Genomic DNA, 26,361 nt, shown 5'->3' with positions numbered 1-26,361 from the left:
TCTTAGCGGGCCCTACGGCAGACTCCAGACGGGGAGGGTGTGAGAGGGGGAGTGTGTGTTTATTCGAGGAACTGGGTGGGACGGTGTTTTGGATAGAGGAGATAACCGTTGCTGTGGGGCGCTGACGGCCTTGCCTGCCTACCCAGAGAGCGCTGGGTTTATTAGCAGCCTTATGGCTGTTTGTCTCTGTCATTTTATTGACTGCGCCCAAGTCTGATATTGCAGCGAGTGTAACCAGATCCGTCAGCGCTCCATTATCGATGCCTGTAGTTCAAACGGCACACTTCCTGCTCTCCCATTGTGTGCTCAGATATGTGAAACATGTTTGTGTCAGCAGATGCGGCTCACATCTAAGCCCCTCGTATTGAAATCAGATCAGCGACGGGCAGCATCGTTCCAAATCCACGGAAAGGACATACAGTGCCTTCTGAAAGTATTCGCGCCGATTGAACTTTAACATTTCGTCCAGTTACAGCGCGCGTTTTGTTGGGATTTTCGACCGAAACCTGTCGCAATAAGCAATGAATCAATTAATCGCATGATAAATGTATGAGTTAAATAATTTCTGTTCTGGTTATTTTTTTTGTAGGGCAATTTTGTTTGCAGACATTATAATCCATTTAATTTATGGTTTTGGTTGTTGGGTTTTATTTTGGACATTTAAAATATCTTGACTATTCCAGTGTGGAGGATTCTTCAGAAAACTAAAGTTTATTGGTCTTTAAGATGGCAAATTTGGTGTATTTTATCATTAGCAAAATAATTACTTGAAAATTGTCTCAAAACAACAATATTATCATTTATCGCAATAATTATTGGGACAATTTATCGTACATCATAATGTGTTATCATGACAGGTCAGACACACCAATGCAAAGTAGTGCATAATTGTAAAGTAGCAGGAACGCACCATTTTCAATTATTTTTTTCTTTAAAAAAAAGGATTCCTAAAAGTGTGATGCATTCACCCCTCTTCACTCTGATACCCTTAAATTAAACCAGCCGTATGGTTACCTTCATTAGCTTCCTAATTAGTAAGTAGTCTGAGTGTAACATAGTCTCGGTAATATCTGATGTTTGAGAATCATCAGTCTGATATTGATATCTGTGTTGGTCCCGATATTGACAAAAAATTCTATCGGTGACGATGCACCTGATACATTCAGTCTATTTCTATGCTTTGAGCAGTGAGTGACGTCACGCTCCATTATTTATTTTATGTTGTATTTAGAATTACTAATTTCTAAACCATTTGAAAGGTTTGTTGCAGTTTATATTTACATGTTTATACATTTCACCAAGCTTTCGAAGCTATTGGTGTACTTATGTGTGCATTGGTGTACTTATGTGTGCTGTACTGGTGCAGAGTTATCAAATAAATGTGTAATTCAGTACATTTATGTATGTATTTAATTAAAAAAAGAAAGATTTGAAGTAAATTCAGCGCAGCTTTTCTGTATCGGATCAGTATCGATCGATGCTAAACCTCAGATATTAGAATCAGAAGTGAAAAAAGTTCATCCTTAATATTTGTGATAATGTGAAAAAGATCAAGTGGTGTGTGTAGTTTTCAAGTCGTTGCATTCGTCCTCTCTTTACTCTGACTCTAGCAGGTACAGCTATCTATGTCTTAGCAGAGTATAGTTTGGCTATATGTCCAGACATCAGAACACGGATGACTTTAGCGCGTCTCCTGCGACCTCAGGTCAGTCTGGCTTACATACGGCTTAAGTAGATTTCAACCATGCTATATTAGAGCATCTCATCTTCCTGCGCTGTGCTGCACTGTGGGTGTGTAAAAGATTCTGTTGAAACACCCCAGACAGTGCAACATTGATTATTCTGTTGGTGTGTTATTGTTGCATTATGTTTTCTTTTTTTTTTCCTTTTCTAATGTTTCTTTTCTTGCGCGCTTAGATGAGACGGAGCTCAAAGACTGTCTGCTGGTTCTGGTCGAGGACCAGCAGAAGCTCTCGGCCCAGATGGCCAAAAGCACCCTGTCCGCCCAGCGCCTGCGCCAGCGGCTGGTCATCCTGGAGCGCTACCTCATCTCTCTCAGCCACAGCATGATGGAGGAGAAGTACAAGGTCCGCTGGAAGATACCTCCCAGCCAGCCTCTGCCTGCTACTGACAATAAGAGGTACACCTCATGAAGCTCTGTGGATGTCTGATGCCCAATAAATAGATTAGATGAATGAAAGAAACTTTATGCTTATTTTGGGTTTATTTTTATGTAGTCCATTACTGAAACTAGGCTCCCATCCCCATGACATACTGGGATAATTTGCGGTTCTTATTGAGTTTGATGGGGAATCAAATTTCTAAATGGTTTGGACCAGAGCTGAAAAAAAATGGAAGGAATTTGTGAATATTAATTAATTACTTGCAGGGTGTTAACATTGACTGCATAGAGTACAGATGTTTGATTTAAAAAGAACGCCTTATGCACTACAGCTTCTATATTACATGCTCTGTTTTAGCATTTTGACCATCTAGCACTTAATTTACTTAACTCTCTTTTCATTTATTGTGACAGACAGGGTTACTAGTCCACATTACTTAGCTTTTAAACTCAGCACTTTATGTTGAATGTCATTAGATGCACTGACTAGTGACACACTGACAGACCAGAATCTGCAGCAGCCAGTAGATTCTCTATTTTACTATTAAAACCCAAATTCATTAGATCAAAGGTTTTGCACGCTGTGCTCATAGAAATTTGGCCTTGGGTTTTAAAACCTGCCTGTGTAAAACACAAACCCACATCACACAAAATCAGCAGATATAAGGAGTTGAAGTTTGTTAGGGAATCTTATAGCTGTCTTTAAAACACAAAGAAAAAAAAAAATAAAGCACAAGCCGACACCTGGGTCAGGCTGGAACCTCTTTGTTACATTTTCTGTAAGTTTCCATGCAACGCAGTGACCCTGAGTTGAGCTGGAGCTTACTGCTGTGCACTCTTTGCAGAAGCTTCTAATTTTAAATGTTTAAATCTGATTTGTTCCTTTCCAAATTCTCGCTAAGTGTTTAGATTTTACCTCAATTTTAAATGAAGTAGAAAGGACCTTTATCAATGTCTGTTTTTAATAGCGGGTTCAGATGTGGTTACTACCCAGAAGCCAAAACAGAAACTCTTAAACTAAATCCGTCACACCGAAGAAAAATAACCAAGTATTTTCTTGTGACTGCTCATGTGACACAAAATGTTCCTGAGACTAATAGAAGAGCGACTCTGCTTTCCTCCACTTTCTCTAATTCTGAACCTCATAATTTAGCAAAGCCACCGTTTTTGTCCCGTTACCCTCCCACCCCCCGTCTTTTTCATGCTGTTATTTAAAGGTGACCTTAATAAGCTCCCCGTCTTTATGATGTGCTATAAAACTGATAAATGTACCCCCAAAGAACCCAAAGGCTGAAACGGTTTAATCAGAATATGGTAAAAGATCATGTTTTCCCCAGTTTGTGGTGAAACTATAGTCAATTTGTCTGCCCATTTCTTGTCTTTATTCAAGTCCTCGTCCTGCCAGTAAAGGGGTGGAAGGCCTGGCCCGAGTCGGCTCCAGGGCGGCGCTCTCCTTCGCCTTTGCTTTCCTGCGCCGGGCGTGGCGGTCAGGTAAGAACGCCTCAGGAGGGGACGGGGCGCCGTTCTTCTGCGGCAGGGAACATTTCTGCTGTCACCAGGTTGAAGAAGCTTCACTGAGCAGCTGCTAATAAGTGACAAATCACTGGAGAATAAACAGACATATTTCATAATAACATGATCTAACTTCAGTTTGTTGTTACTGCTTGCTGAATAAGTGGTGGAAGACATATATATATATATATATATATATATATATATATATATATATATATATTATAGCATACAAATAGTTTCTTAACTTTTCACACTATTGTTGAGCTAATATGCAGAACACATGGATTTAGAGGTCTTTAGCTGTTTTATGACTGACTCATTGGTTAAAAGGCAAACTGTTCCATTAATCCTGTTGTAATCTTTGAAGAAACAAACCAAATTAAACGAACGTCACTATTTCTGATAAGTGTTCAAACATTTAGTCAAGGGTTATATTAGCACCTTTGATGATTAAAATGGTTATGACTTCTTAATTGGCAATTAAGAGCCTGTAAACTTCTGAGCTGAACTGTAGGTTTTCTTTAAACTATGGTGGAAGTTGATTGGCTGAGGGACATGAGCAGGCTTCCATCGCTCCTCCTTAATATCGCTTTTCACACACTGCCTTGTGGTTAACCAGTGGCAGCCTTACAATATAAAAAAACAATTAGATTGTCAACTCATTTTTCTAGTGATTTTAAAACAGACGCCCACCCCCAAACTGTACCTCTGTTAAATCAACATGTTGAATTCACTCTATATCCTTTGGATAAAAGGCCACGGCCTCATTTCCACCTCTCATTGTTGGCTTTGTGAGATGAGATGCTGTTGTTTCATGTGTGAGGCTGAGAGCTGCTCGTCTGCAGGGACTGGGTGGGAACAAAGGGGCAGCCTCTTCTTCCTGTAACACGAGAGAAACTAGCACACACGCACACTGTAAAACCTTTGGTTCTCATTTCAGAAATAATCCTGGAATATGTCATGAGAACACCAAAAGCTTTTCAATTTTCTCAAAAAGCACACCATTTTTTTTAGTCCTAGTCAAATTACTATGGGACTACACACACTTGCTGTCCAAGATACTGTTGAGGTTAATAATAAAAAGTAGTAGCATATGTATGATTTAATCTAGAGTCCAATGATGGTTATTCTTCATTTTTTGAAAGCGTGACCCTTATACTGTATGTCCAATTGTACACGCTATATAAAAATGCAAATATATATGCTTCAATACATACTTATTAACATATACATAAATATTTATGTATATAAATGTACTATAAATATAAAAATAAACATATTTATCCATGTCTCCACAGTAAATTATGTCACAAAGCGTTTGTTGTTTTGCAGGAGACGATGCAGACCTCTGCAGTGAGCTCCTCCAGGAGTCTCTGGACGCTCTGCGGGCCCTTCCTGAGGCCACCCTGTTTGACGAGGGGACTGTGTCTTCTGTGTGGCTGGAAGTCGTCGAGAGGGCCACAAAATTTCTAAGGTTGTGTTTTGTTTTCTCAAAGCATCTCTTGTAAGCATCTTCTTATTCTATAGAGAATTACACATTTTCTGCTGTTCCTCTTCCAATAGTTTTTTTTGAGTTTGCAATCAGAAATGCATACAAACAGCTGAATTTATATTTATTTCAAGCTATGGAAAACTGTTCGAGAAGTGTTTACCTTCAAGCAGCTTCAGTTCACGATTCAGTCATATTTGATATGTATAACATTTTTGTAACAACTGAAGGGAACAATTAGTTGATTATGTTGTAAAATGACTGTGTCCCTGGGAAATGCATAATACCGCCCTTTAAGTAAAACTGAAAGCAAAATGACAGATCTTAAAAACATAGCAGCTCCTTTGCTGTTATGATTTACATTTTTATCTATTTTTGTTTTGTTTTTTTTCATTCTTGGCCGTTTCATTGTGACCCATTTGTGATGTAATCTGCATGTAATTAATAAAAGTCTTGTATGTTTTGGGCTCAGTGACGTTCATGGAAGCGCCAGCGTCAAAGGTAACATTCCTCTTCAGGACGAGCACCTCGCCCTGGCCATCCTGCTGGAGCTGGCTGTGCAGAGGGGGACGCTCAGGTAACACCACCACCCTTCCCCATGACCTGATTTATTCTTCCTCTCATCAGCCGTGATGAATCGTTTTCCCGGTGTCTCTCTCTGCCCGTCCAGCCAGCTGCTGTCCGCCGTTCTACTCCTGTTACGTTTATGGGAAAACGGCACCAGAGAGATGGACAATGAGCGCTCCACCCAGGGAACCAGCGCTCCTCTCCTGCCTCTGCTGCAACGCTTTCACAACATACACAGCAGCAAGGAGGAGCCGCTTCCTGAGGAGGATGCTGAGGTAGGAAAAAATCCAAACCAGCATCTAGATAATTAAACCTCAAAACCGCCAAATGTTTTGGAAAAACGTTTGGATAACATGGGATATTCAAATGAAGTGAAAAAATAAGTATTAATTTTACGTGCCGATTATTGAGAACAGGAGAATAAGATTGTTTTATTAGAGCTCCACAGATAAATGGGCTGGTGAACAGAATCCAACATCTGTAAGCTTGACTGGCAGCTGACTATTCAGAAATAAAAACATACATTTTTTTCCCCCAAAGCAGATCATATTAATGTCATGAAAACAAAAAACACACCGTTTTGTACATGATTATGATCAGAATAGACAGAATGATCGATTCCCACTCATTATTCTGATGATTAATTGTTAATCAGATTTTAAAATTGGCACATTTAGTAAATTTTTTATTTATTCACTTAAGCCTTTTTTTCAGATTAGAAATGCGTTAACATATGCAAATGAGCAAATTCAACTGCTTTTTTAAATAAGAACATGAACATTTTATTGCATGAAGTGCAACAATATAGCATTCCTTTAATGATCACTTAATCATTTGTAGCAAAAGATGAATCTGCAGCTAAAAAAAATTGTTTGCTTGTTTTTTGGAATAATAAATGGTCAGCAAAAGGTGCTCTGTAGGAGTTTTTTCCCCCCTTTTTTTTCTTGGACAAAGTTTAGAAGTTCTGTTTAGCACACATTTACAGACAGAAGTTATTTATTTTTTTATCTTAAATGCAAAATGTATGTATTTTTGTACAGTTTTGGTTTAATTGCTGCTTGAACTGTGTTATTTCACAAATTCCCTTCCTCAGGTTCTGTATACTCCAGTTTACGATTAGTCGATTACTAAATTAGTTATTATAAATTATTATTTCAATAAATAATCACAATTAATTCAGTTAATCTTTTCAGCACTAGTAGATAGTGTTACAAGATGAAAGACTCAGTTAGCTTTTAGTATTAGAAAATTGTTTTAAAAAATCAAGTTAAGGGAACCAGAGAAAGGTAAGAAAACGTATTTAGACTTTGAGCAGATAACAGGAAGGCAACGTTTGAGCTTCCGTTCTTGGATCATGCCGGGTTTGGAAATGTTGTCAGCTTTTTCAGCCTTTCTGAGGTTTATTTGCCACACCGTTCAAACACATTGTGATGTGGAGCTGTGACTGGTTCTGTTAGGTATTTTCTGAAACCTACATGGAAAAAGAGAACCACAGACAACGTATATGAGTTTTTAGCCAAACTTCTGCAGAAGGAGAAGACACAGTGAACTGCTCCTCCAAGCCGCTCACCATGTGTTCTGCTAGCCTTCAGTTTGTTTGTCTCTTTTATTAGCAGGGGAGAGAAAGGTGTGAACAGGAATGGAGGGGGTGAAACCCACATCCTATCTTCACAGTAGGATGTGAATTCAGACAGACAGAGGGGAGACACAGAAACTAAATTAACACATAGATAGGTTTTACAGCTCAGGACTTTCCCAGGAAGATCTAAGTCACCATCTGTACAAACATGCTTGATTAAGGAAGATTTAATTTTGTCTCCCAAGTTTCAACAAATTTGAACACTAAACCTCTAAATAAAAACTAGTAACATAAAATTATAAATGTAAGAATGATAACAAACATAATAATTCTAACAGGTTCTGTCCACTAAATGTAATTCCTAGATCCTGACAGCACCGCTCAGCCCCAATGAGAGTTTCCTGCGGTACCTGACCTTACCCCAGGACAATGACCTCGCCATTGACCTTCAGCAGACGGCTGTAGTGCTCATGGCTCACCTGGACCGCTTGGCTTCTCCTTACAGCCCCCCACACTGTAACTCCCCCTCCTCACACAAGGTGATGGCTCCTTTTATTTCTTATCAGTGCATAAGTCATCATCTTTCATGTGCATGATGATGTATTAATTTAGATTTCTCAAGCTTTTCTGATTTGGTAAAATGCATTAAATTCATTAGGGCTTCATGTATTTAGTGAGATTCTGGTGTTTCTTTCTGTAGTTGAGAACAGTGCAAATACAGGTGGGAAATCATGAGCAGTATTTTCAAATTTTTCAATTTGTTAACATATCGTGCATGAATTAATTTGAATTCATCCACATTAGCATTTAAATGTTAAACATGACCGTCTCTACATTGCAAAAACACAAAATCTTTAGTAATTTTGGTCTAGTTTCTAGTGCAAATATCTTATTACACTTCAATGTGACTTTTTAGCAAGATATAGGATCTTGTTTTGAATCAATAATTCCTTAATATTGTTGAAAAAGTGCTAGCTTCATTGGCAGATTATTTTACTTATAAGTCAAGACTAAAAACTCACCTGTTTAGAGTTTCTTTTAAACCATTATAACTTCAACATTGACCATCATATTTGATGTGTATTGTTTTGATGAGTGCCATCAGCAAAATATAGTGTTTGGTCATTTGTCGACTGTATGGTGTTTTATTTATAACTTTGTAATTTTGTGGTTTTTTTGTGTAAAGCTTGTGTAAAGCACTTTGATCCGCCTTGCTGCTGAAATGCTCTACACAAATAAACGTGATTGAAAAATGTCGTCTTATAATAATTTCTCAATGGAACTAGGTAGTTTTTCTTCAATATTAAGGAATTATTTACTTAAAACAAGCCCCTATATCAGGCTGAAAAGTTACTTGCAAGTTAGGACACTTGAAATAAGAAAACTAAGATATTTGTACCACAGATTACACCAAATTTACTTGGTAAGATTTTATGTTTTTGCAGTGCAGTATGTTTGGATTCTGTGTCGATTCTCTGAAGCACGCGTCGTTACCAGATCCTTAGTTCTGTCTCTCACTCTTCGTTTAATTCCAGGGAACCTTGCAGGAGGTGATCGCTTGGGGCCTTTTGGGCTGGAAGCTGTATGCCAACGTCAGCGGCCCCATTCAGTGCAAGGCCCTGTCGAGCCTCGGGGTCATGCAGATCGTCTGTTCAGAAAAGGGATTCCTCATCCTGTCCAACAGCGGCACCATTTACACCCAGAACTACAAGAGCACAACCCTGGTCAGTTCTGCTTGGAGGGTTTCTGTTGGTTTCTGATCAACACGGTCAGAAACCGTCAACGTCCCGTCAACTAAACCACTTCCACGCCATTTCTGGGTTCTGTCCAGTTCAGGGTTGTCATGATGCGATATTGATGTCAGAAACGGTCCGATATCAGCTTACAAAACAAGTATTGGATTATATCGACCCACATGCAAATTGAGAGAAGCACTCCACACCAGCATTTAGTCCGCTCCAACATTTTAGATTTTTTATTTATTTATTTATTTATTTATTTTTAGACTTGGTCAAATTTATACATAATCCCCCATATTTATACTTGATATTTCTGGTAGTTACCAATGTGGTGTAGTTACTAATGAGACCTGACCTACATGTATCAACAACACATTGACTTGTAGGATTTTTTTTTAGCTTTTGTACCCTAAATTTTCCCACCCCTGCTTCCAGGCTCCCATGCTGGTCCACTGCCTGAGCTCCAGGAAGATAGTGAAGCTGGCCGCTCATCCTGACGGCCAGCACTACATGGCCCTGTCGTCCAACGGTGAAGTGTTTTCATGGGGTTGCGGCGATGGCGGCCGCCTGGGACACGGAGACACCACGTAAGCAACAACGAATGTTGAATCGAGGGGCCTCTAACTTGTGATATGTGATCAAATGAAAACAGTAGTAGTCTTGGGTAGAAAAAGAAATGCAACTGGTTTTGTCTATTTAAAGCGGAACATGTTGCCACCGAGGCTGCAACTAAAGATTGTCTTAGTAATCGATTATTCTGACAATTATTCAGTTAATTGGATAAAAAAATTGCCGCACTCCGCAGATGTTTTTAACTACCAGTTTTTTTTGTATATATACAATATTAGAAATACATTAAATGATTCAAATAAACAATAATTTTTTTAATATTAGAAAATAAAAGATTTTTATGCCTAAAATGCAATAATGTGAAAGCAAAAATTAGTGAAAGCTGGATCATTTGTAGCAAAGGATGAATCTGCAGCTAAAACATGATCCTTCCAACATCAGCCTGCGAAAAGTTCAGCCAACTTAAAATCAATACCATGTATGGCTGATCTTGTTGACCATTTTTCTGGATTAGACAATTTATTGGACAGCAAAAGGTGGTTGGAAATATTTCTTAAACAGAATTTGAACCAGGTGAAGCTAAAACTCTCCAATTTGAGAAGTTTTGGTAGAATATATTTACAGGGAAGGATTTTTTTTTTTTTTTACCTTTAGTAAAGATGTATGTTGTATATTTGCATAGCTTTGCTTGGTTATTATTGTGAGCTTGTTATTTCAGACAATGTCATGTTTTAGTCTGTAGACTCCAGGTAACGATTAATCAATGACTAAATTGATTATTATTTTATTAACTGATTAATCGCGATTAATTGTTTCAGCTTTAATTGTTGCTAATGGTTTATAGCTTTGAACAAAGGGGGGGTAAGAGGGCAGATAGACAGCTGGCACTGAAGGCCTTTTAAGACAGGTGTTGCAGTCTGTGCTGAGCTGAAATCCAATTAACCTTTCCTCATTTCAAACGGCTCTTTGCTTTAGTTACCTAGAGGAGCCCACAATGATCGCCGCCTTTAATGGGAAACAGGCAGGAAAGCACGTGGTGCACATCGCCTGCGGGAGCACATACAGCGCTGCCATCACGGCTGACGGCGAGCTCTACACCTGGGGGAGAGGGAACTACGGTCGGCTGGGTCACGGTGAGGTCACACAGATTCGTTCATTTACATTTATCCTTCTCAACATTTAGTGATGGATTTATTAGAACCCATTTTCTCTCCGTTTATATTCTGTAATGCCTTCTCTCCTGTTTGATTTTAGGCTCTAGTGAGGACCAGACGACGCCCATGCTGGTGACCGCTCTGAAAGGACATAAGGTCATGGACGTGGCATGTGGCAGCGGGGACGCACAAACGCTTGCTGTGACTGAAAACGGTTGGAGCAAAATAGTTTTGTCTGCTGTGGCTTCCACCATTTATGCTTCCATATTTATGTCTGCCCTCTTTGCTTTCCCCAGGCCAGGTGTGGTCCTGGGGCGACGGCGACTATGGCAAACTGGGTCGCGGAGGCAGCGACGGCTGCAAGACGCCCAAGCTGGTGGAGAAGCTGCAGGATCTGGATATAGTGAAGGTGTGCTGCGGCAGTCAGTTTTCTGTAGCCCTCACCAAAGATGGACAGGTGTACACCTGGGGGAAGGGAGACAACCAGCGTCTGGGTCACGGCACGGACGAACACGTCCGCTACCCGAAGCTGCTGGACAGTCTTCAGGGTGAGTCGCTGATGGGGAAACAAGAGAGTTTGGAAGGTTTAGGAAAACAATTGTTAATGCATACAGGGTGTTTGTGCATCCTTAAAATGTCTTACATTTGTTTGTCTAAAACTAAGGCCTCAAAATGTTTTAAATTAATCAAAAAATAATTTAAGTTGGCCTTAAATATGTTGATTATAAGTCTTAAATTTTGTCATGTCAGGACTTTAAACTTTTTTCCCTACAATTTAAGTTTTAAGTCACACACAAAAAATGTCATTGGATTCTGTGCAAAAAGCCTTAAATTTGCATGTTTAAAATCAAGGCCTTAAATTGCCTTAAATTAATTTTAAGAAATGTTGGTTATCCTTAAATTCATTAATCACAGGTCTTAAATGTTGTCATGGCAGACATTTCATTGTTTTTTTTTTTTTTTTTTCCCCCCCCTTCATCAAAAGTTTTAGTTGCACGCTAATGTCTTCACTCCAATCTATGACTCGAGGCACTTGAGGCTAACAATGACTAGCTGCTAATGTACCTTTGCTAGCTAGCTTTTGCCTCTGACATGGTCACAAAACCAGGTTCAGAATTTTGCAGCAATTTTCCCTCATACTTATAGTTTTTATGTCTTAAATTTTATTCAAAGGTGGCACTAAACAGGTCTTAAAAAGACTTAAGTTTGACCGGCATTACCCTTTGTTTTTTCTGTTTCTGTTCAGGAAAGAAAGTGGTGGATATCGCTGTAGGGTCTACGCACTGTCTGGCTCTGACAGACGACGGAGAAGTGCACAGCTGGGGCAGCAACGATAAACTCCAACACTTTGATACTCTCTTTTCCAACAAGAAGCAGCCCAAGGCTCTCCCAGGACTCAACTCCAAGCACATTGTGGGGATTTCCTGTGGCCCAGGACAAGTAAGACGAACACTTTAACGCTCTTCAGACTGCAGAACATTTCAGGGTTTGTGCTTTGACGTCCTTGAAGACGATTGAATTTCAAATAGGTGTTTTCAAGGTTTGTAAAGTACTTGATTTCTGTGTAAAAACTGCAGTTTTGTTATGAAGTGAAATCTAACATTTGATTAAAAGCCTAAATTTAAAAAAATAAATAAAAATACAGATAATCTTACCTAATAAAAAGACATGTCCACCCTTTTCCTCCTCATCGTCCGTGGTTAAATCAGAGTACACTTCTATTGTTTTAAGTCTGTTAGTATCACCTAAATTGTTATTTCAAAAGTCAGAAAACTTGACTATTTATTTTTTTATTTTTGGTAACTGTCTTTGTATGTTGTCGTTAGGCATTCATTTTGAGCAGCAAGGTCATTTACCTTAACCATTAATATGGGATTGTTTTGATATTTATTACACCTAACGGCTCAATGATTTATTTGTGGTTTTGAAATAAGGGTTGTCTTATATTCTATAGCTTAAACTGCTTTATTGAAATTAAGGGAGTTTTTTTATTTATTAGTATTTTGTTCTCAGACTAGTCGGATGTATAAGGTGTGTGACAGACATTTCAAAACATACAATTATCCAAAATTTTAGTTGATCTTTTCCTTTCTGAAAAATGTCTATCGTCACAAAAAATGATTAATAACGGTAATAAATAATATCATGTAATAATGAATTGAAACAGTCCTTTTTTTATTCATTTATTCTTTTATCCTCAAATTTTGGTGCTGGAAATGTTTAATAACTTACTATTATACAGCCTGAAAAGTCCTTGAATTTTACTGCAGAAGCATTGAACAAACCCTGATTTGTAGTGATTGTGATAGAACAAATTCCCTGGTTTGTTCTGTTGCCTTCAGAGCTTCGCTTGGTCCTCCTGCTCTGAGTGGTCTGTCGGGCAGCGAGTGCCCTTCGTGGTGGACGTCTGCTCCATGACCTTCGAGCAGTTGGACCTACTCCTGCGCCAGGTCAGCGAGGGCATGGACGGCGGCTCGGACTGGCCGCCTCCTCAGGAGAAGGAGTGCATGGTGGTGGCCACGCTGAACCTGCTCCGGCTCCAGGTACGCATCCTCAGGTTAAAGCCGTGGAAGTTGCTGCTTTAGCCTGAATCCTCCTAGAATTTTTTTTTTTTCTTTTTCCTCAGCTCCACGCAGCCATCAGCAACCAGGTGGACCCGGAGGAGCTGGGCCTGGGGCTCGGCAGCGTTCTCCTCAACAACCTCAAGCAAACGGTGGTGGTGCTGGCCAGCAACGCCGGCGTGCTCAACACGGTGCAAGCCGCCGCCCAGGCCGTGCTGCAGAGCGGATGGTCGGTGCTGCTGCCCACCGCCGAGGAGCGGGCCCGGGCGCTGTCCTCGCTGCTGCCTAATGCTGGTGAGTCGCAATAAAACAATTAATCTCATGATAAACTAAAAGAAACTCAATCATTTTCATATGCTTGATGAATCATTTTTCTCTTTTATTTCTCTTTTTTTCTAAATACTGAATGTTAATTTACTTTGGTGCTTTGGTTTCAACTATCTCTTTGTTTGAAAGATAATTTTATTTTTTTAGCAGACTTTATAACCCATTTTATTTGTTGTTTCTGTTGTTTTTTGCTTATTTATCTTGGATATTTAAAATGTCTTCCATTTCCAGTGTTTAAATGTTCATGATTTTGAGACATTTACATTTTTCCCCCCCAGCATCTGGTAATGAGATGAGTGTGAGTGCTGGACGGCGCTTCATGATCGACCTGTTGGTGAGCAGCCTGATGGCCGACGGAGGGCTGGAATCTGCTCTGAGTGCCGCCATTACAGCCGAGATACAGGTCAGAGCGTTAAAGCCAATGATAAAACCACTGCTGTGCCACCTCAGCATGTGGTTAACCTTTGATTTGATTCATCCCGTGGAGAAACCCGCCGTCAATTTCAGAAAGAAGCGACTTCGACGCTAAGAGAAAACTGGTTTCTGGTTGTTATGACGACAGGACATCGAGGCCAAGAAGGAGGCTCAGAAAGAGAAGGAGATCGACGAGCAGGAAGCGAACGCTTCCACCATGCACCGCTGCCGTACCGTGCTGGACAAGGACCTCATCAACACGGGCATCTACGAGTCGACGGGGAAACAATGTCTGCCACTCGTGCAACTCGTGCAGCAGCTTTTGAGGTACCTGCCGTTTTCAGCGTTTTCACTCCACCAGAATCCTTCTGCTGTCCTCTGACGCATTCCGACGTTTGAATTCGACAGGAACATCGCCTCGCAGACCATCGCGCGACTGAAAGACGTCGCCCGGCGAATCTCCAACTATTTGGAAGCGGAACACGTCAGCAAGGAGCGATCTGCGTCTCTGGACCTGCTGCTACGCTTCCAGCGGCTGCTCGTCAGCAAGCTGTACCTGGGAGTCACCGACTCGGAGAACGGCAATGGATACAGTAGGTCAATCGGTTCGATGTCGGAGTAGGGCCGGTCAATAAATCAATTTGATCCACTTGTCGGGTTTTTTTTTTTTTTTTTTTGCTTTGGTTTCCATAGTTCAGAGTGATGTCAGCATGTCTAGGTCAGCCTTCTTCCGTTTCTATTTGTTTGGTCTTTGAATTTAGGTCAACTTTCCGATGTAATAGTAGGGGAACGCTAACATTTTCTTCCAGTAAAATTCTTTTCTTTCTTTCTTTCTTTCTTTTTTTTTTCTCGTGATTAAACAAAAATTGATCCTCCATCGTAAAACTCCCACAAGGGTTGATTGAAATAAAAGCCACTTTTTGAAAATATTTTTTGACTTTTTGTAAATTCTTTTTTTCAAAAAAGACAAAAAATTTTTTTAAAATTGGATCCGAGATGTTATTTTTAAGCCCTACTCCAAAACTTTTCTTTGCCTTTTGGGTTTGCGTTCAGCCGCGTTTCCTTTATCTGTTGCAGATCCCGAGCTGCTGGGTGTCGGCTCCTTACTGAAGAAGTACATTGCCTTGCTTTGCACTCACATCGGTGACATCCTCCCCGTCGCAACGAGCATCGCGTCTACGGGTCGGCGACATTTCGCCGAAGTTTCTCGGGTTATTGAAGGAGACCTGACTGGTAGCGTCCTCCGCTCTGTGTTGATAAGGCTGCCAGGATCTTGTCGAGTTATTTAAAAATGTTTCTGTGGTTCTGTTCATCAGGAGTGCTTCTGCCTGAGCTGGTGGTGTCCATCATCCTCCTCCTCACCATCGACGCCGGACTGATGCAGGAGACCGGCGCCATCCCTCTGCTGGCCGGACTCCTGGAGCACCTGGACCGTTTCAACCACCTGGCTCCGGGCCACGAGAGGGACGATAATGAAGATTTGGCCTGGCCGGGAATTATGGGTACGATATGTCACTTCTCGCCTTTTATTGAAAGAGTTCCTAAATTTCATTGTAAACGTTGTTTTTTGTTGTTTAGTAGCATTAAAAGTTTGAAGGTACTAAACTTTTCTTCTGTTTTGACAGGATCCTTCTTCACTGGACAAAGTTCTAAGAACAACGAAGAGGTTTCACTGATCCGTAAGGCTGACCTGGAGAACCACAACAAAGATGGCGGCTTCTGGACGGTCATCGACGGGAAGGTTTATGACATTAAAGACTTCCAGGCTCAGTCTCAGTCTCTGACAGGAAACAGCGTCTTAGGTAAATAAATTGAATGTTTTAAATTTTTTATTTATTTATTTATAATTTTTTTACTTTGTTTTAGCTTTATTTTGGAAAATGCAAATAATTCCTACTAGCATTGTCTTAATCAGATTTTCTTCTCTTCCTGATTTAGTGACTCATTTGAGATTAGACGAAGCTCAAACTGAGTCCTGGTCGGCAATACAAATATTTAAATCAGCACATAGTTAACTATTTTTGGAAAGTTACTTAATGCTTCGGAAACGCATCACCTAAAATCTTTATAGCTTTATTGTGCATCTAGAAAGTAGTACTCTAGATTTCTTCATTTCTTCTTCTTTTTGTTGTTGCTAAAACAGAATGTCTTTTCCTTTGCAGCTCAGTTTGCTGGAGAAGACCCTGTAGTTGCCTTGGAAGCTGCCTTACAGTTTGAGGACACCAGAGAATCCATGCAGGCTTTCTGTGTCGGCCAGTACATGGAGGTACTCACCGTTCCATCTAGAAAATGACTTTAGACTTTTTTCTTTCTTTAAATATGCAAGAAATTGCTGATTTCTATAGGTTTGAAACGGGATATTTTTAATTATTTCTAGCCTAACCAGGAGACGGTGACGACTCCGGACCTCAGCAGTCTGTCTTCGCCACTCATTGACACGGAGAGGAATTTGGGGCTGCTGTTGGGTCTTCATGCCTCGTATTTGGCCAAAAGCACCCCGTTGTCCCCTATGGAGGTTGAATGTGCCAGTAGGTTGAAGGACTTTTTAAAAAATATTTTCTATTTTATTTTTTTTATTTGTTTTTAAGTCTGTCCAGGGATCCAAAAAGACTAATCATTCACTCGTCTTGGTGTTGAAATGAGCGAATAATTTTTAAAAATCAATTAGAAACTTTAAATTTAATGCTGATTTAATGCAGATTATTTTTCCATTCATGTTGAATCTTATATTAGCCTGGTTTATTTAATTCAAAAGAGTTTGTTTTAAACCGGTTTCACTGTCCTGCAGTGTTCAAAATCAAAATTTGACTCGTAAGTTGTTCTTAAACTTAAATGTTGTGCATACAGAAAAAAAAAATCAAGATGTCTGCACATGCTTAAAAAGTCTTAAATTCACGTATCTAAAATTAAAGTCTTAAAATGACTTTCTAAAAAGAACATTGGCCTTAAATGTAATAATCACAAGTCTTAATTTTTGTCTATTTTATTTGTTTCCTTGTCAAAGTTTGAGTCACAGAGAGACATCTTCATTGCGTTTTGTTCTGTGACGCACAATAAAGCTAACTAGCTAGCTAGGGTGTATGAATCAATCAATAAAAATTAATGCCGGTGACAATTATTTGGAAACAAACTCTGCTGTGAATTGAAACTTCTTTTGTTTGTTTTATCGTCCTCGTGCACAGAATGGCTCCAGTCGTCCATATTCTCTGGCGGCCTTCAGACCAGTCAGATCCACTACAACTACAATGAGGAGAAGGACGAGGACCACTGCAGCTCGCTGGGCTCCACCACTCCAGACAAGGCCAAGCTCTACTCCCGCAGGATCACCCTCAGCGACCACGCGCAGCCCTTCCTCCAGGCTATCGCTGACAACAACACTCAGGACCACACTGTGAAGGTGGACCAGATAAAATAATGATTCACTAGCCTATTGGAAAGACATGAATCCGAATAATAGTGTTTCAATACATTTTTTTTTTCTATTCTAGGACTTTTTGTGCCAAATAGAGCGTTGCTGTAAGCAGTACCACCTTATTACACCCATCACCTTCCCACCGGAGCATCCAGTGGAGGAAGTCGGCCGCCTGCTGCTCTGCTGCTTGCTCAAACATCAGGACCTCGGTAACCTAGCAACGCTGGTTTTCTTCTGACAAATTATTAGCGCTCTTTTATTTCTCTGCCATAAGAATTAACAGTTTATACTAGGAAGCTTACATGGGTAAACAAAGATTTGTAACTGCTTTTGTTTCTGGATAAATTGACAGCGAACCCTCGTGTGTCACAGGTCACGTTGCTCTCTCACTCGTCAGCCCGTGTGCTTTGGGGGTGGACCAGGGGAAGCAGAGGTCCCTCCCTAAATCAATGATTGATGTCTGTCGCATGGTCTACCAGGCAAAATGTTCACTAATTAAGGTAGGAGCTAAACCTCTGACATCTGCTATCAAGTAGTAATAGTATGTTGAAATGGCCACTTTGAGTTATTTCTAATGTATAAAATGCCTTGGAAAAAGTTCACATTTAGTTGTATGTATTTAATTAGAATTTTATGGGATGAACCAAAACAAGGCACTTCAGTGAGATTTGTGTTTTAAAGTTGATTTTTTTTTTTTTTTTTTTTTTACTTTACCAACATGTTTCTTCTGGCTGTAAGTAATGCTAAACAGTCAGTATTATGTGTTTTCCATCATTTTATAGCACAACCAAGAAACGATGTTATCTTCAGTTGTTAAAAAAAAACTGTCAAATATGACATAAAATAAATTTTGTTTTGTAATTCAGCGCCTTCAAATTGAGTTTTAAAAACTTCAGCTCTTTCTGAAACTCTAATCTAACTGACCTGAAACTGTTGACCTCATAAAATCACAGTTGAGATTCATTGAAGTTTGACCTTGTAATGCAAAAAAGAGAGAAAAAAGTCAAAGTCGTGGGATATGAATGGCTTATTAAGGCACATTAAGTTGAGAATAAGTGTGTAAAATTTTGCCTTTGCTCTGTCACACTCCAGACTCATCAGGAACAGGGCCGCTCCTATAAGGAAGTGTGCGCCCCGGTCATCGAGCGCCTCAGATTCCTGTTCAACGAGCTGCGGCCGGCGGTGAGCAATGACCTGTCCATCGTGTCCAAGCTGAAGCTGCTGAGCTCTCAGCCGCGATGGAGGAGGATCGCTCAGAAGCTCATCAGGGACCGAAGGAAAAAAAGAGGTGGGACTACTTGAACTATTCTGATAAGTGTCTATTTTGGTTATTTCGGTAGATGCCTGCTAAAGGATTTAGCTGTCCCTCCTTTTAGCGCCTAAGAAATCAGAGTCTGCCGATGAAGAAGAGCCAAAGCTGGAGAATGAGGGGACCAACGAAGAAGAACATAACGTCCACATTAACCCCACTCCTGCAGGCAGGAAGTCGCCCACTGGAAAGACGTCAAAGGTAGATTTCTATGGCTCAGTAAGTAGCTGCGTTTCCATTGATGTTGAAATTGAGCAAATTGGAATCATGAAAGTAAATTTGCTTAATGGAAACACTGCAATTTAAAAAAAATCTCACATTTTTCAGTTAAAAAGCTTTAGCACTAGAGCGAGGTGTTGTTTTTCAGCTTTATCGCAATTGGTGTATTTTGCAAAACACCCTTTTTGCATCACACGAATCATGAGATCAACAACCAGGCATTACTACTACCCGAAAAGACGATTTTGAATGACTGATGGCATGAACAAACTTCTTAACTTGTAATTTTAATTCCATTTCTTATTTGATGGAAACACTGCAATTCCAAAATTAGCTGGATATCGATATGTTTGTGCTCATTGAATTTTTCTGACTTTGCACCTGATTGAAATTACAAATCCGTAGCAGGACAAGTGGCAGCCGCTGCTGAACACAGTGGCAAACGTCCAGCGGTACCGCTGGCTGAAACACAGCGTCCAGGGAGTCTTCTCTCAGTCCAGCCTGATGGGCACCATCGTGGAGTTTGCGCTGAAGGAAGAGCCGCTGGATGTGGAAAAAATGAGGAAGTGTCTCCTCAAACAGGTGCGATTTGAAAGTGGGATTTGTTCAGCACTCCTCGATAATCCAAAACCCTTAATTTAGAAAAGTGTGATTCTTTTTTCCCCCCGTTTCATCGCAGCTGGAGAGGGCCGAGGTGAGGCTGGAGGGAATCGACACCATGCTGAAGTTGGCCTCCAAGAGCTTCCTGCTGCCGTCCGTGCAGTACGCCATGCTCTGCGGGTGGCAGCGGGTCATACCCGAAGGGACCAGCATCGGGTAGCTAACCACATTTACATCTAGGCATAAAAAATAAGTATAAAAAGTTTTTAGAGGTTGTTTTTCATCATAATCTTATCTGGAAATCTCAAAACAAAAACTGTGTGGAAGTATTTGACTTCTAAATAAAGTAAAAAATTATCTGACTTATAGATGAACCAACACCAAGCCTTTAAGCTACGAGGATTTTATATAAAGTCAATGCTGGAGAACATTTAAACACAATAAGTTAATTCCATCAAATATATTCAAACCAAGGGACTTTAAAATTTATTTTAGTTATGTTTAATAAGTTAATGTTTAATTAATTTACAAAGGTTCTTTGTCTTGAGCGCAAGTGACAGAAATAACAGGATGTACCATTTCAAAAGTAAAGTGTGTTCTGCTTTAAAGCAAATGTGCATTTTAGCCCAATAAAATTCTGGCAGAGTTTGGATGAGGAGATGAAAATAATGTTCGAGTATGAATCAAATTCACAAGACTGTAAAGAAAAAAAAAAGAAGTCTTAAACATTTCCGAGTGTGAAAAAATGTCATTTACAACTTATATTGTTAATCTAATGTCTACGGCAATAAAAGTTTTAATAATTGTGAAATGACCAGGTTTACACAAGATTTCTTTTCCTTCTCTCTGCTCCCCTTTCACTCATGTTTATAAGGGAACGTGAGAATGGATTAAATTTGGTAAACGGGGTGAATGAAATGACAGACTGACGAATTTGATCTTTTCAGGGAGCCGCTGTCGGACTGCCTTAAACACGTCGATCTGATCCCTCCCTTCAACCGGATGCTTTTGGAGGTGACGTTTGGGAAGTTGTATTCCTGGGCGATCCAAAATGTTCGCAACATCCTGCTGGAGGCCAGCGCCCGCTTCAAAGAGCTGGGTGAGTGCTGGGAAAAACGTCTGATGGATGGATCGTCATGTTCAGTTACATACGCTCACGAGTACGGCTGCAGCTGATTATTTTTATAATCCACCATTCTATCTATTTATTCTATTAATTGGATAAAAATGTCACTTTCTGTAGATTATTTAATCACTTCTCTTTAATTTAAAACTAATACTATGATTCACTTGGTGAAGCAGAGTTTTAAACTGTGAGTCTTGGGTAGTCGGTGAGTTATGATCAACTGTTTCAAACGCAACATAAAGAGAAGTTAAAGACCCATAACTGTTAAGATGTTTGTCTTTAAAAGAGCTTTTATCAATCAACCCCTCAGGGATTGTGCGTCTGTTTTTTGTGATTGTTTGCAATCAAAATCGCCATTATTATGGTCTGACTGTAGAAACATTTGCAAGGTATTTGGATCATTTTCCCTCATTTAAATACCTTTCCATATCTACACATAGGAAAAAAAAACGCACTGTTTAAGCAAGTTGAATTGCTTGAGTTTTCTTGCGCCATAGCATCATTGACTTTATTACGAGAATCTGTTGATTTACATACTAAACTTCATTATCCAATGATTTGCTGTCAATCCAATGATAGGCGTGCAGCCGGTCCCTCTTCAGACCATCACCAACGAGAACCTGGCCGGACCAAGCCTCGGCACCATTCCACAGGCCCGCTTCCTGCTGGCCATGATCCACATGCTGTCCCTGAAGCACGGCTCCAACAGCCTCAGCCTCTTGCTGAACTCTGGCCTTCTGGCCCTCACTCAGAGCATCCTCAAGCTTATTGGTGAGTTTTCACCAGGTGACCTGGAAGAGGTGGTTTTTTGAACCAATCCGAGTTTCTGTTTTACGCTGTCCGATGTTTGTAGGCCCCAGCACAGACAGCAGCGAGGAGGACCTCAGTTTGTGCGCTCACGGAGGCTCGGCCACGGTCCTGGAAGAGTCCAGGAAGGAGGCGGCCCCCGCGCCCCTGCCCGCTTCTGGCCCAGAACTCGCCGCCATGATGAAGATCGGCACCAGAGTGATGAGGGGAGTGGACTGGAAATGGGGCGATCAGGTAAATAAATGGGTTTTATTTTTTTTTATTGTAGTTAATTTCTGGCTCTTTAATTAATTGTATTTTAATTGACAAAATAAGCAACATTTTCAGTTCAAGATCCATTTTTGCTGCTGAATTCTTGAATTAACAGACATGCAAGATCAATAACAAAGATATTTATTGTTTTTAATCTGTCCAAGTTATTTAACCATCAAGTTGTCGCAAAATGCTTTTGTATCTAGTTGGCTTTCAAGTGTTTCATGATCATTCATGGTACTATGTAAAAAAACATCTACATATGCAAACTTTAGGGACATCTGTGCTGCTGCAGCATGTTTAGCATTGAGATGCTATTTTAGCTTGAATAGCTTCACTGGTCAGCTAACTCCTTTTAGCACAACTTGAACACAGTAGTGTTATCTCAGCGTCCCATCAGATCGTTGTTTTTTTTAAAATAAAAATTAACATCCAGTGGGCCAAGAAAGTGACTGCGTTGTCTGTCACTTTACACGGATGTCACTTGTTCTTCAGAATTATGAGCGTACCAGAAATGCTTTGTATGTAAAAAAATAAAAAGCGATTAATTGCATTAAAATCTGTGATTAGTTCATTGAAACAAACATGTTAGGGCCCCGACCCTCCTATTGTGTTTAGTTTAAACGATTTAAGTCTTCACGGTCATTCCAGGACGGCCCCGCTCCTGGTCTGGGCCGGGTCATCGGAGAGCTGGGCGAGGACGGCTGGATCCGGGTCCAGTGGGACACCAGCAGCACCAACTCTTACCGGATGGGCAAAGAGGGCAAGTACGACCTGAAGCTTGCAGAGCCGCCGCCGGCCGCCCAGCCCACCGCCGAGGACTCTGACACGGAGGACGACACAGGTCGGTGTGCGCGTCTGACCGCAGCTCCAAGGCAACACACGGACGTCAGAGTAGGAGCTGTAACACGGCTTCCTCCTTGTTTCAAAGAAGGCGAGCTTATAGAGAAGAGCAGCCACCCAACAGCCATGATGTTGACCAGCACCGTCAACCTGCTGAAGACGCTCTCTCTGTCCGCCGGGATGTACGCAGAGGTCCTGCAGACGGACGCCATTCGGACTCTGTGCGGACTGCTGAGGATGCTGGTGGAAAGTGGAGTTAACGACAAGTCAAGTAAATAAACTCCTCATGATGATTGCAATTTCATTTCTTTTTATTGGAGATAATTTTAACAGGAATTGATTTTTTGCCGTCAGGTTGTCACTCCCACAGGCTGGTGTCTCGGGAGCAGCACCGGAGCTGGTGCACTCTGGGCTTCATCCGCAGCATCGCCCTCATGCCTCAGATGTGCAGCACCCTGAGCACCTCCGCCTGGATCGGCCTTCTCATCCGAATCGTCGAGGGCCACCAGTCCTTCAACGCCATCACTCTGCAGAGACAGGTTGGTTAGCCAGATGTGGACGCTGGATTAAATTTAGCTATTGGGTGTCGGCTTGGAAAGCAGAAGCTACAATCCATAAAGGTTTTACAAATTTTTTTTTTTTGTTGGCATAGAACTCAATGAAGCGTAAGTGTAGGATAAAATACACACGTGCTTTTAAAATTTGATTTATTGTAAATGTGACCCGTTTGTTTTCTTCTGTGCTTTGGAGTAAAACTGTATATGTTTGAATGACGTCATAACTAACTCCAGGACCGAAAGTTTAGAGGAAGAAATTTGTGGTTGCCCCCTCTTTTTTCTTACTCTTATTTAGTCATTTGTTCTGAAAGCAGAACCAATTTTAAGCTGTTTTTCATAGAACAGTGGCTGTGAAAAGGAGTTTCATTAATTTAAAACCAAATTGTAAAAAAAAAAAAATCACATTTTAGCATGTGTTTAGCATCTTACTTTAGCAATTAGCATGACTAGACATGAACGGCAGTCTTGGTGTGTTCACGTCCTTGAAAAGTCTTAAATTCCTGAATGTGACTGGAGGTGGTTGAGGCTACCACTAACTGCTAATATACCCTTGCTAGCTAGCTAGTTTTTATTTTTATTTTTCCTTTTTCTTTTAATTCTACCTTGGATAAGTGCAAATTTATTACCAGTTGGCTGGACAAAGTTCATAAATTTCTGTGGAGGTTCAGGTCTTAAATTGCATTCATACTGGTCTTAAAAAAGGTCTTAAAGTCTTAAATTTGAGCTGGTAAAACCAGCAAGGATTTCAAACTCATTTTGTGGTTAAATATATTAATAAAAATAACCATTAACAAACTGTTAAAATATTATAGTTTTCTCAGCAATAGATGAGAACTTAAAATGTAACTTCTTTTTTTTTGCATTGATGTAATGTGAGTTCATACACATGAAAACTGGTTTGATTTGACTGATAAAATAATATTTAAGTAAACAATTGTTACTTAAACAATTGTGTTTAAGTAATTGTGTAATAAATTGACCCTCGTGAGTTCAGAAGGTCACATAAATGGTTGACACCTAAGCCTGAGGCTCAGTTTGACACCTAAGCCTCAGAAATGTATATCTTCACCTTAACTCTTAAGATTTTCAAGCTAATTTCTAGATCCAAGAAGTTTCATAACAGATGAAGGTTGGAAAGGTTAAAAGAATAAAACGGAGACACGTTGCTTTAATACGTTTTCCCTTCCTAGTATCTCCTAAAGTCTTGCTCTCTCGCTCTTTCACAGCATGCACATCTTGATGTGTTTTAGAAAACAGTTTCCCCACAACCAGGCAGTTACTGGTCAGGGCCGACCAAGTTGGAAATTCTGTTCTGGTTACAACCCAATGTCTTTTTACATTTCTACTCAGAACTAAACTCAGGAGACGACATGACAAAGACATTTATTGTACATTTTTTTGTTTAAGAAAAAAAACAGGGGAAACATGGTCAGTCTCCTCAAGCACTAAGCTCTCAAAAAAACGTAATCTTTATAACAAACTTTGCTTTCTTTCTGTTGTAAACAGATCCTGGCACTGAGACTCCTCCAAGCAGTTCTGCCTTCATGGGACAAAACCGAACGCTCACAGGACATGAAGTTCCTGGTGGAGAAACTGTTCAGTTTCTTAGGAAGCCTTCTAAGCACCTGCTCCTCAGACCTGCCACTTCTCAGAGGTCAGATGAGCTTCATGTTGAAACTTTTTTGTTCCAATTCTTAGTTTTATTTTTTATATATAGTTGCATATATTTCAAAATTGTTTGTCTCCACAGAAGGTTCCATGAGAAGGAGGAAGTCCCGCCCACAGGCTTCTCTGACAGCCACTCACAGCAGCACGCTGGCGGAGGAGATCGTGGCTGTGCTGCGCACGCTGCACTCCCTCGGCCAGTGGAACAGCCTCATAAATGATTACATCAACACCCAGCTGGGCTCCATCGGTGATATTATGGCCGGCTGCCAGTCTGAAGCTGTAAGAGTTGCTGCTTTCATAGTTTCAGCTGATTAATCCAGTCAGAATAAAAGGGTTTCATAGAACTTTTCCTTCTCGCTATTTACATCCCAGTGTTTCCTGGAAGAGTACTTTCCCGACTCGGACGGGCCCCGGGTCTGCGGCCTGATGGCAGTGCTGGCTGTGATCGGCGGGATCGACGGGCGCCTCAGGCTGGGCGGGCAGGTCATCCACGAGGAGTACGGAGAGGGAACGGTGATGCGCATCACCCCAAAAGGACGCATCACGGTCCAGTTCCACGACATGAGAACCTGCAGGGTTTGCTTGCTCAGCCATCTCAAACCGGTATGAGAGACGTTTAATTGCTTCTCTGTTCGCAGAACAGACAAATTAATAGATTATTTTTATCTGCGGACCGTTTTCCTCAGCTGCCTGGCGTGGCCTTCAGTGTGCAGAACCTGCCTCTGAATGAGCCCATGTTGGCTGTTTGGGCTCAGCTGGTCAGCCTGGCTGGCAGCAAACTGGAGAAGCAGCGCATAAAGAAGTCCCTCAGCCGAGGACTCACAGGTACAGGAGGCAACACTTTGTAGCTGCCTTTCCATTAACTGTAGAATTAGACAAAATGGGGGATCTGTGGTGGCGCAGCTGTTAAGCACAACCCACATGGAGGCCTTAGTCCTCGACACGGCTGATAAATGATAAAAGCTAACGCCACGGCTGAATTATGAATGTATTTCATCCAAGTGTTTACATCTGTCGTTTTTAATGACTTATTGCATAAAATGGCATACTCGCGTGTAATTTTTAATTTAATTCATTTAATGAAAACACCGAAACTGCCACTTTTTTTTCTTTAAGACATCAGCAGAATATAGACGAAGATTTACACACATTTGTAATTGAAGCGCAGTTACTGTCTTTAAACTGGTCTGCTTACATTAATCTAAGTAAGCAGATACTCAACAGGCATTTTTAAAAATAGTTTGATAATAGTAAAGTTTGATTGATGTATTGATTATATCTAATGATGTTTGCAGCTGACCAGGTGGACATCCACCTCCTGCGCTGCCAGCAGCTGAGACTTTACATTTTAAAAGCAGGCCGAGCTCTGCTGTCCCATCAGGACAAACTCCGACAGATCCTCTCCCAGCCAGCAGTGGTTGACATGGGACCCATCCCCACCGGTAACGTATTGATATATATTGTTACTGATTTATTGCCCGGTCCTAACTTTAAGCTTTTTTTTTTTTTTTTTTTTTTTTTTTTTTTTTTT

The 26,361-nt window shown here is 40.7% G+C and overlaps 1 protein-coding gene across 4 annotated transcripts in view; it reads left to right on the top strand.

The window, feature by feature from the left end:
• Positions 1-26,361, top strand: part of herc2 (HECT and RLD domain containing E3 ubiquitin protein ligase 2) — a 61,689-nt gene that overhangs the window by 7,047 nt on the left and 28,281 nt on the right. For 3 of the 4 annotated variants that reach the window (XM_017304347.1, XM_017304349.1, XM_017304350.1), the window contains exons 5-44: positions 1,918-2,140; positions 3,513-3,613; positions 4,970-5,111; positions 5,599-5,703; positions 5,797-5,968; positions 7,638-7,811; positions 8,808-8,996; positions 9,447-9,598; positions 10,557-10,714; positions 10,836-10,949; positions 11,032-11,283; positions 11,982-12,175; positions 13,078-13,278; positions 13,362-13,590; positions 13,902-14,026; positions 14,186-14,364; positions 14,446-14,630; positions 15,115-15,270; positions 15,354-15,539; positions 15,663-15,839; positions 16,200-16,303; positions 16,415-16,565; positions 17,220-17,434; positions 17,526-17,658; positions 17,822-17,949; positions 18,542-18,737; positions 18,826-18,959; positions 19,383-19,559; positions 19,657-19,793; positions 20,525-20,676; positions 21,283-21,474; positions 21,557-21,744; positions 22,414-22,606; positions 22,694-22,876; positions 22,960-23,144; positions 24,669-24,816; positions 24,913-25,109; positions 25,203-25,433; positions 25,517-25,655; positions 26,126-26,272. In XM_017304347.1, coding sequence (XP_017159836.1) covers positions 1,918-2,140; positions 3,513-3,613; positions 4,970-5,111; positions 5,599-5,703; positions 5,797-5,968; positions 7,638-7,811; positions 8,808-8,996; positions 9,447-9,598; positions 10,557-10,714; positions 10,836-10,949; positions 11,032-11,283; positions 11,982-12,175; positions 13,078-13,278; positions 13,362-13,590; positions 13,902-14,026; positions 14,186-14,364; positions 14,446-14,630; positions 15,115-15,270; positions 15,354-15,539; positions 15,663-15,839; positions 16,200-16,303; positions 16,415-16,565; positions 17,220-17,434; positions 17,526-17,658; positions 17,822-17,949; positions 18,542-18,737; positions 18,826-18,959; positions 19,383-19,559; positions 19,657-19,793; positions 20,525-20,676; positions 21,283-21,474; positions 21,557-21,744; positions 22,414-22,606; positions 22,694-22,876; positions 22,960-23,144; positions 24,669-24,816; positions 24,913-25,109; positions 25,203-25,433; positions 25,517-25,655; positions 26,126-26,272 — 6,744 coding nt within the window. The remainder of the gene's footprint in view (positions 1-1,917; positions 2,141-3,512; positions 3,614-4,969; positions 5,112-5,598; positions 5,704-5,796; positions 5,969-7,637; positions 7,812-8,807; positions 8,997-9,446; positions 9,599-10,556; positions 10,715-10,835; positions 10,950-11,031; positions 11,284-11,981; positions 12,176-13,077; positions 13,279-13,361; positions 13,591-13,901; positions 14,027-14,185; positions 14,365-14,445; positions 14,631-15,114; positions 15,271-15,353; positions 15,540-15,662; positions 15,840-16,199; positions 16,304-16,414; positions 16,566-17,219; positions 17,435-17,525; positions 17,659-17,821; positions 17,950-18,541; positions 18,738-18,825; positions 18,960-19,382; positions 19,560-19,656; positions 19,794-20,524; positions 20,677-21,282; positions 21,475-21,556; positions 21,745-22,413; positions 22,607-22,693; positions 22,877-22,959; positions 23,145-24,668; positions 24,817-24,912; positions 25,110-25,202; positions 25,434-25,516; positions 25,656-26,125; positions 26,273-26,361) is intronic. The other variant, XM_017304348.1, reaches the window with a different exon arrangement.

The sequence above is a fragment of the Poecilia reticulata genome, linkage group LG4 (genome assembly GCF_000633615.1).
Source record: "Poecilia reticulata strain Guanapo linkage group LG4, Guppy_female_1.0+MT, whole genome shotgun sequence".
Classification (NCBI taxonomy): domain Eukaryota; kingdom Metazoa; phylum Chordata; class Actinopteri; order Cyprinodontiformes; family Poeciliidae; genus Poecilia; species Poecilia reticulata.
Note: the sequence above shows the minus strand (reverse complement) of the source record. Positions and strands in the feature narration are given on the sequence as shown.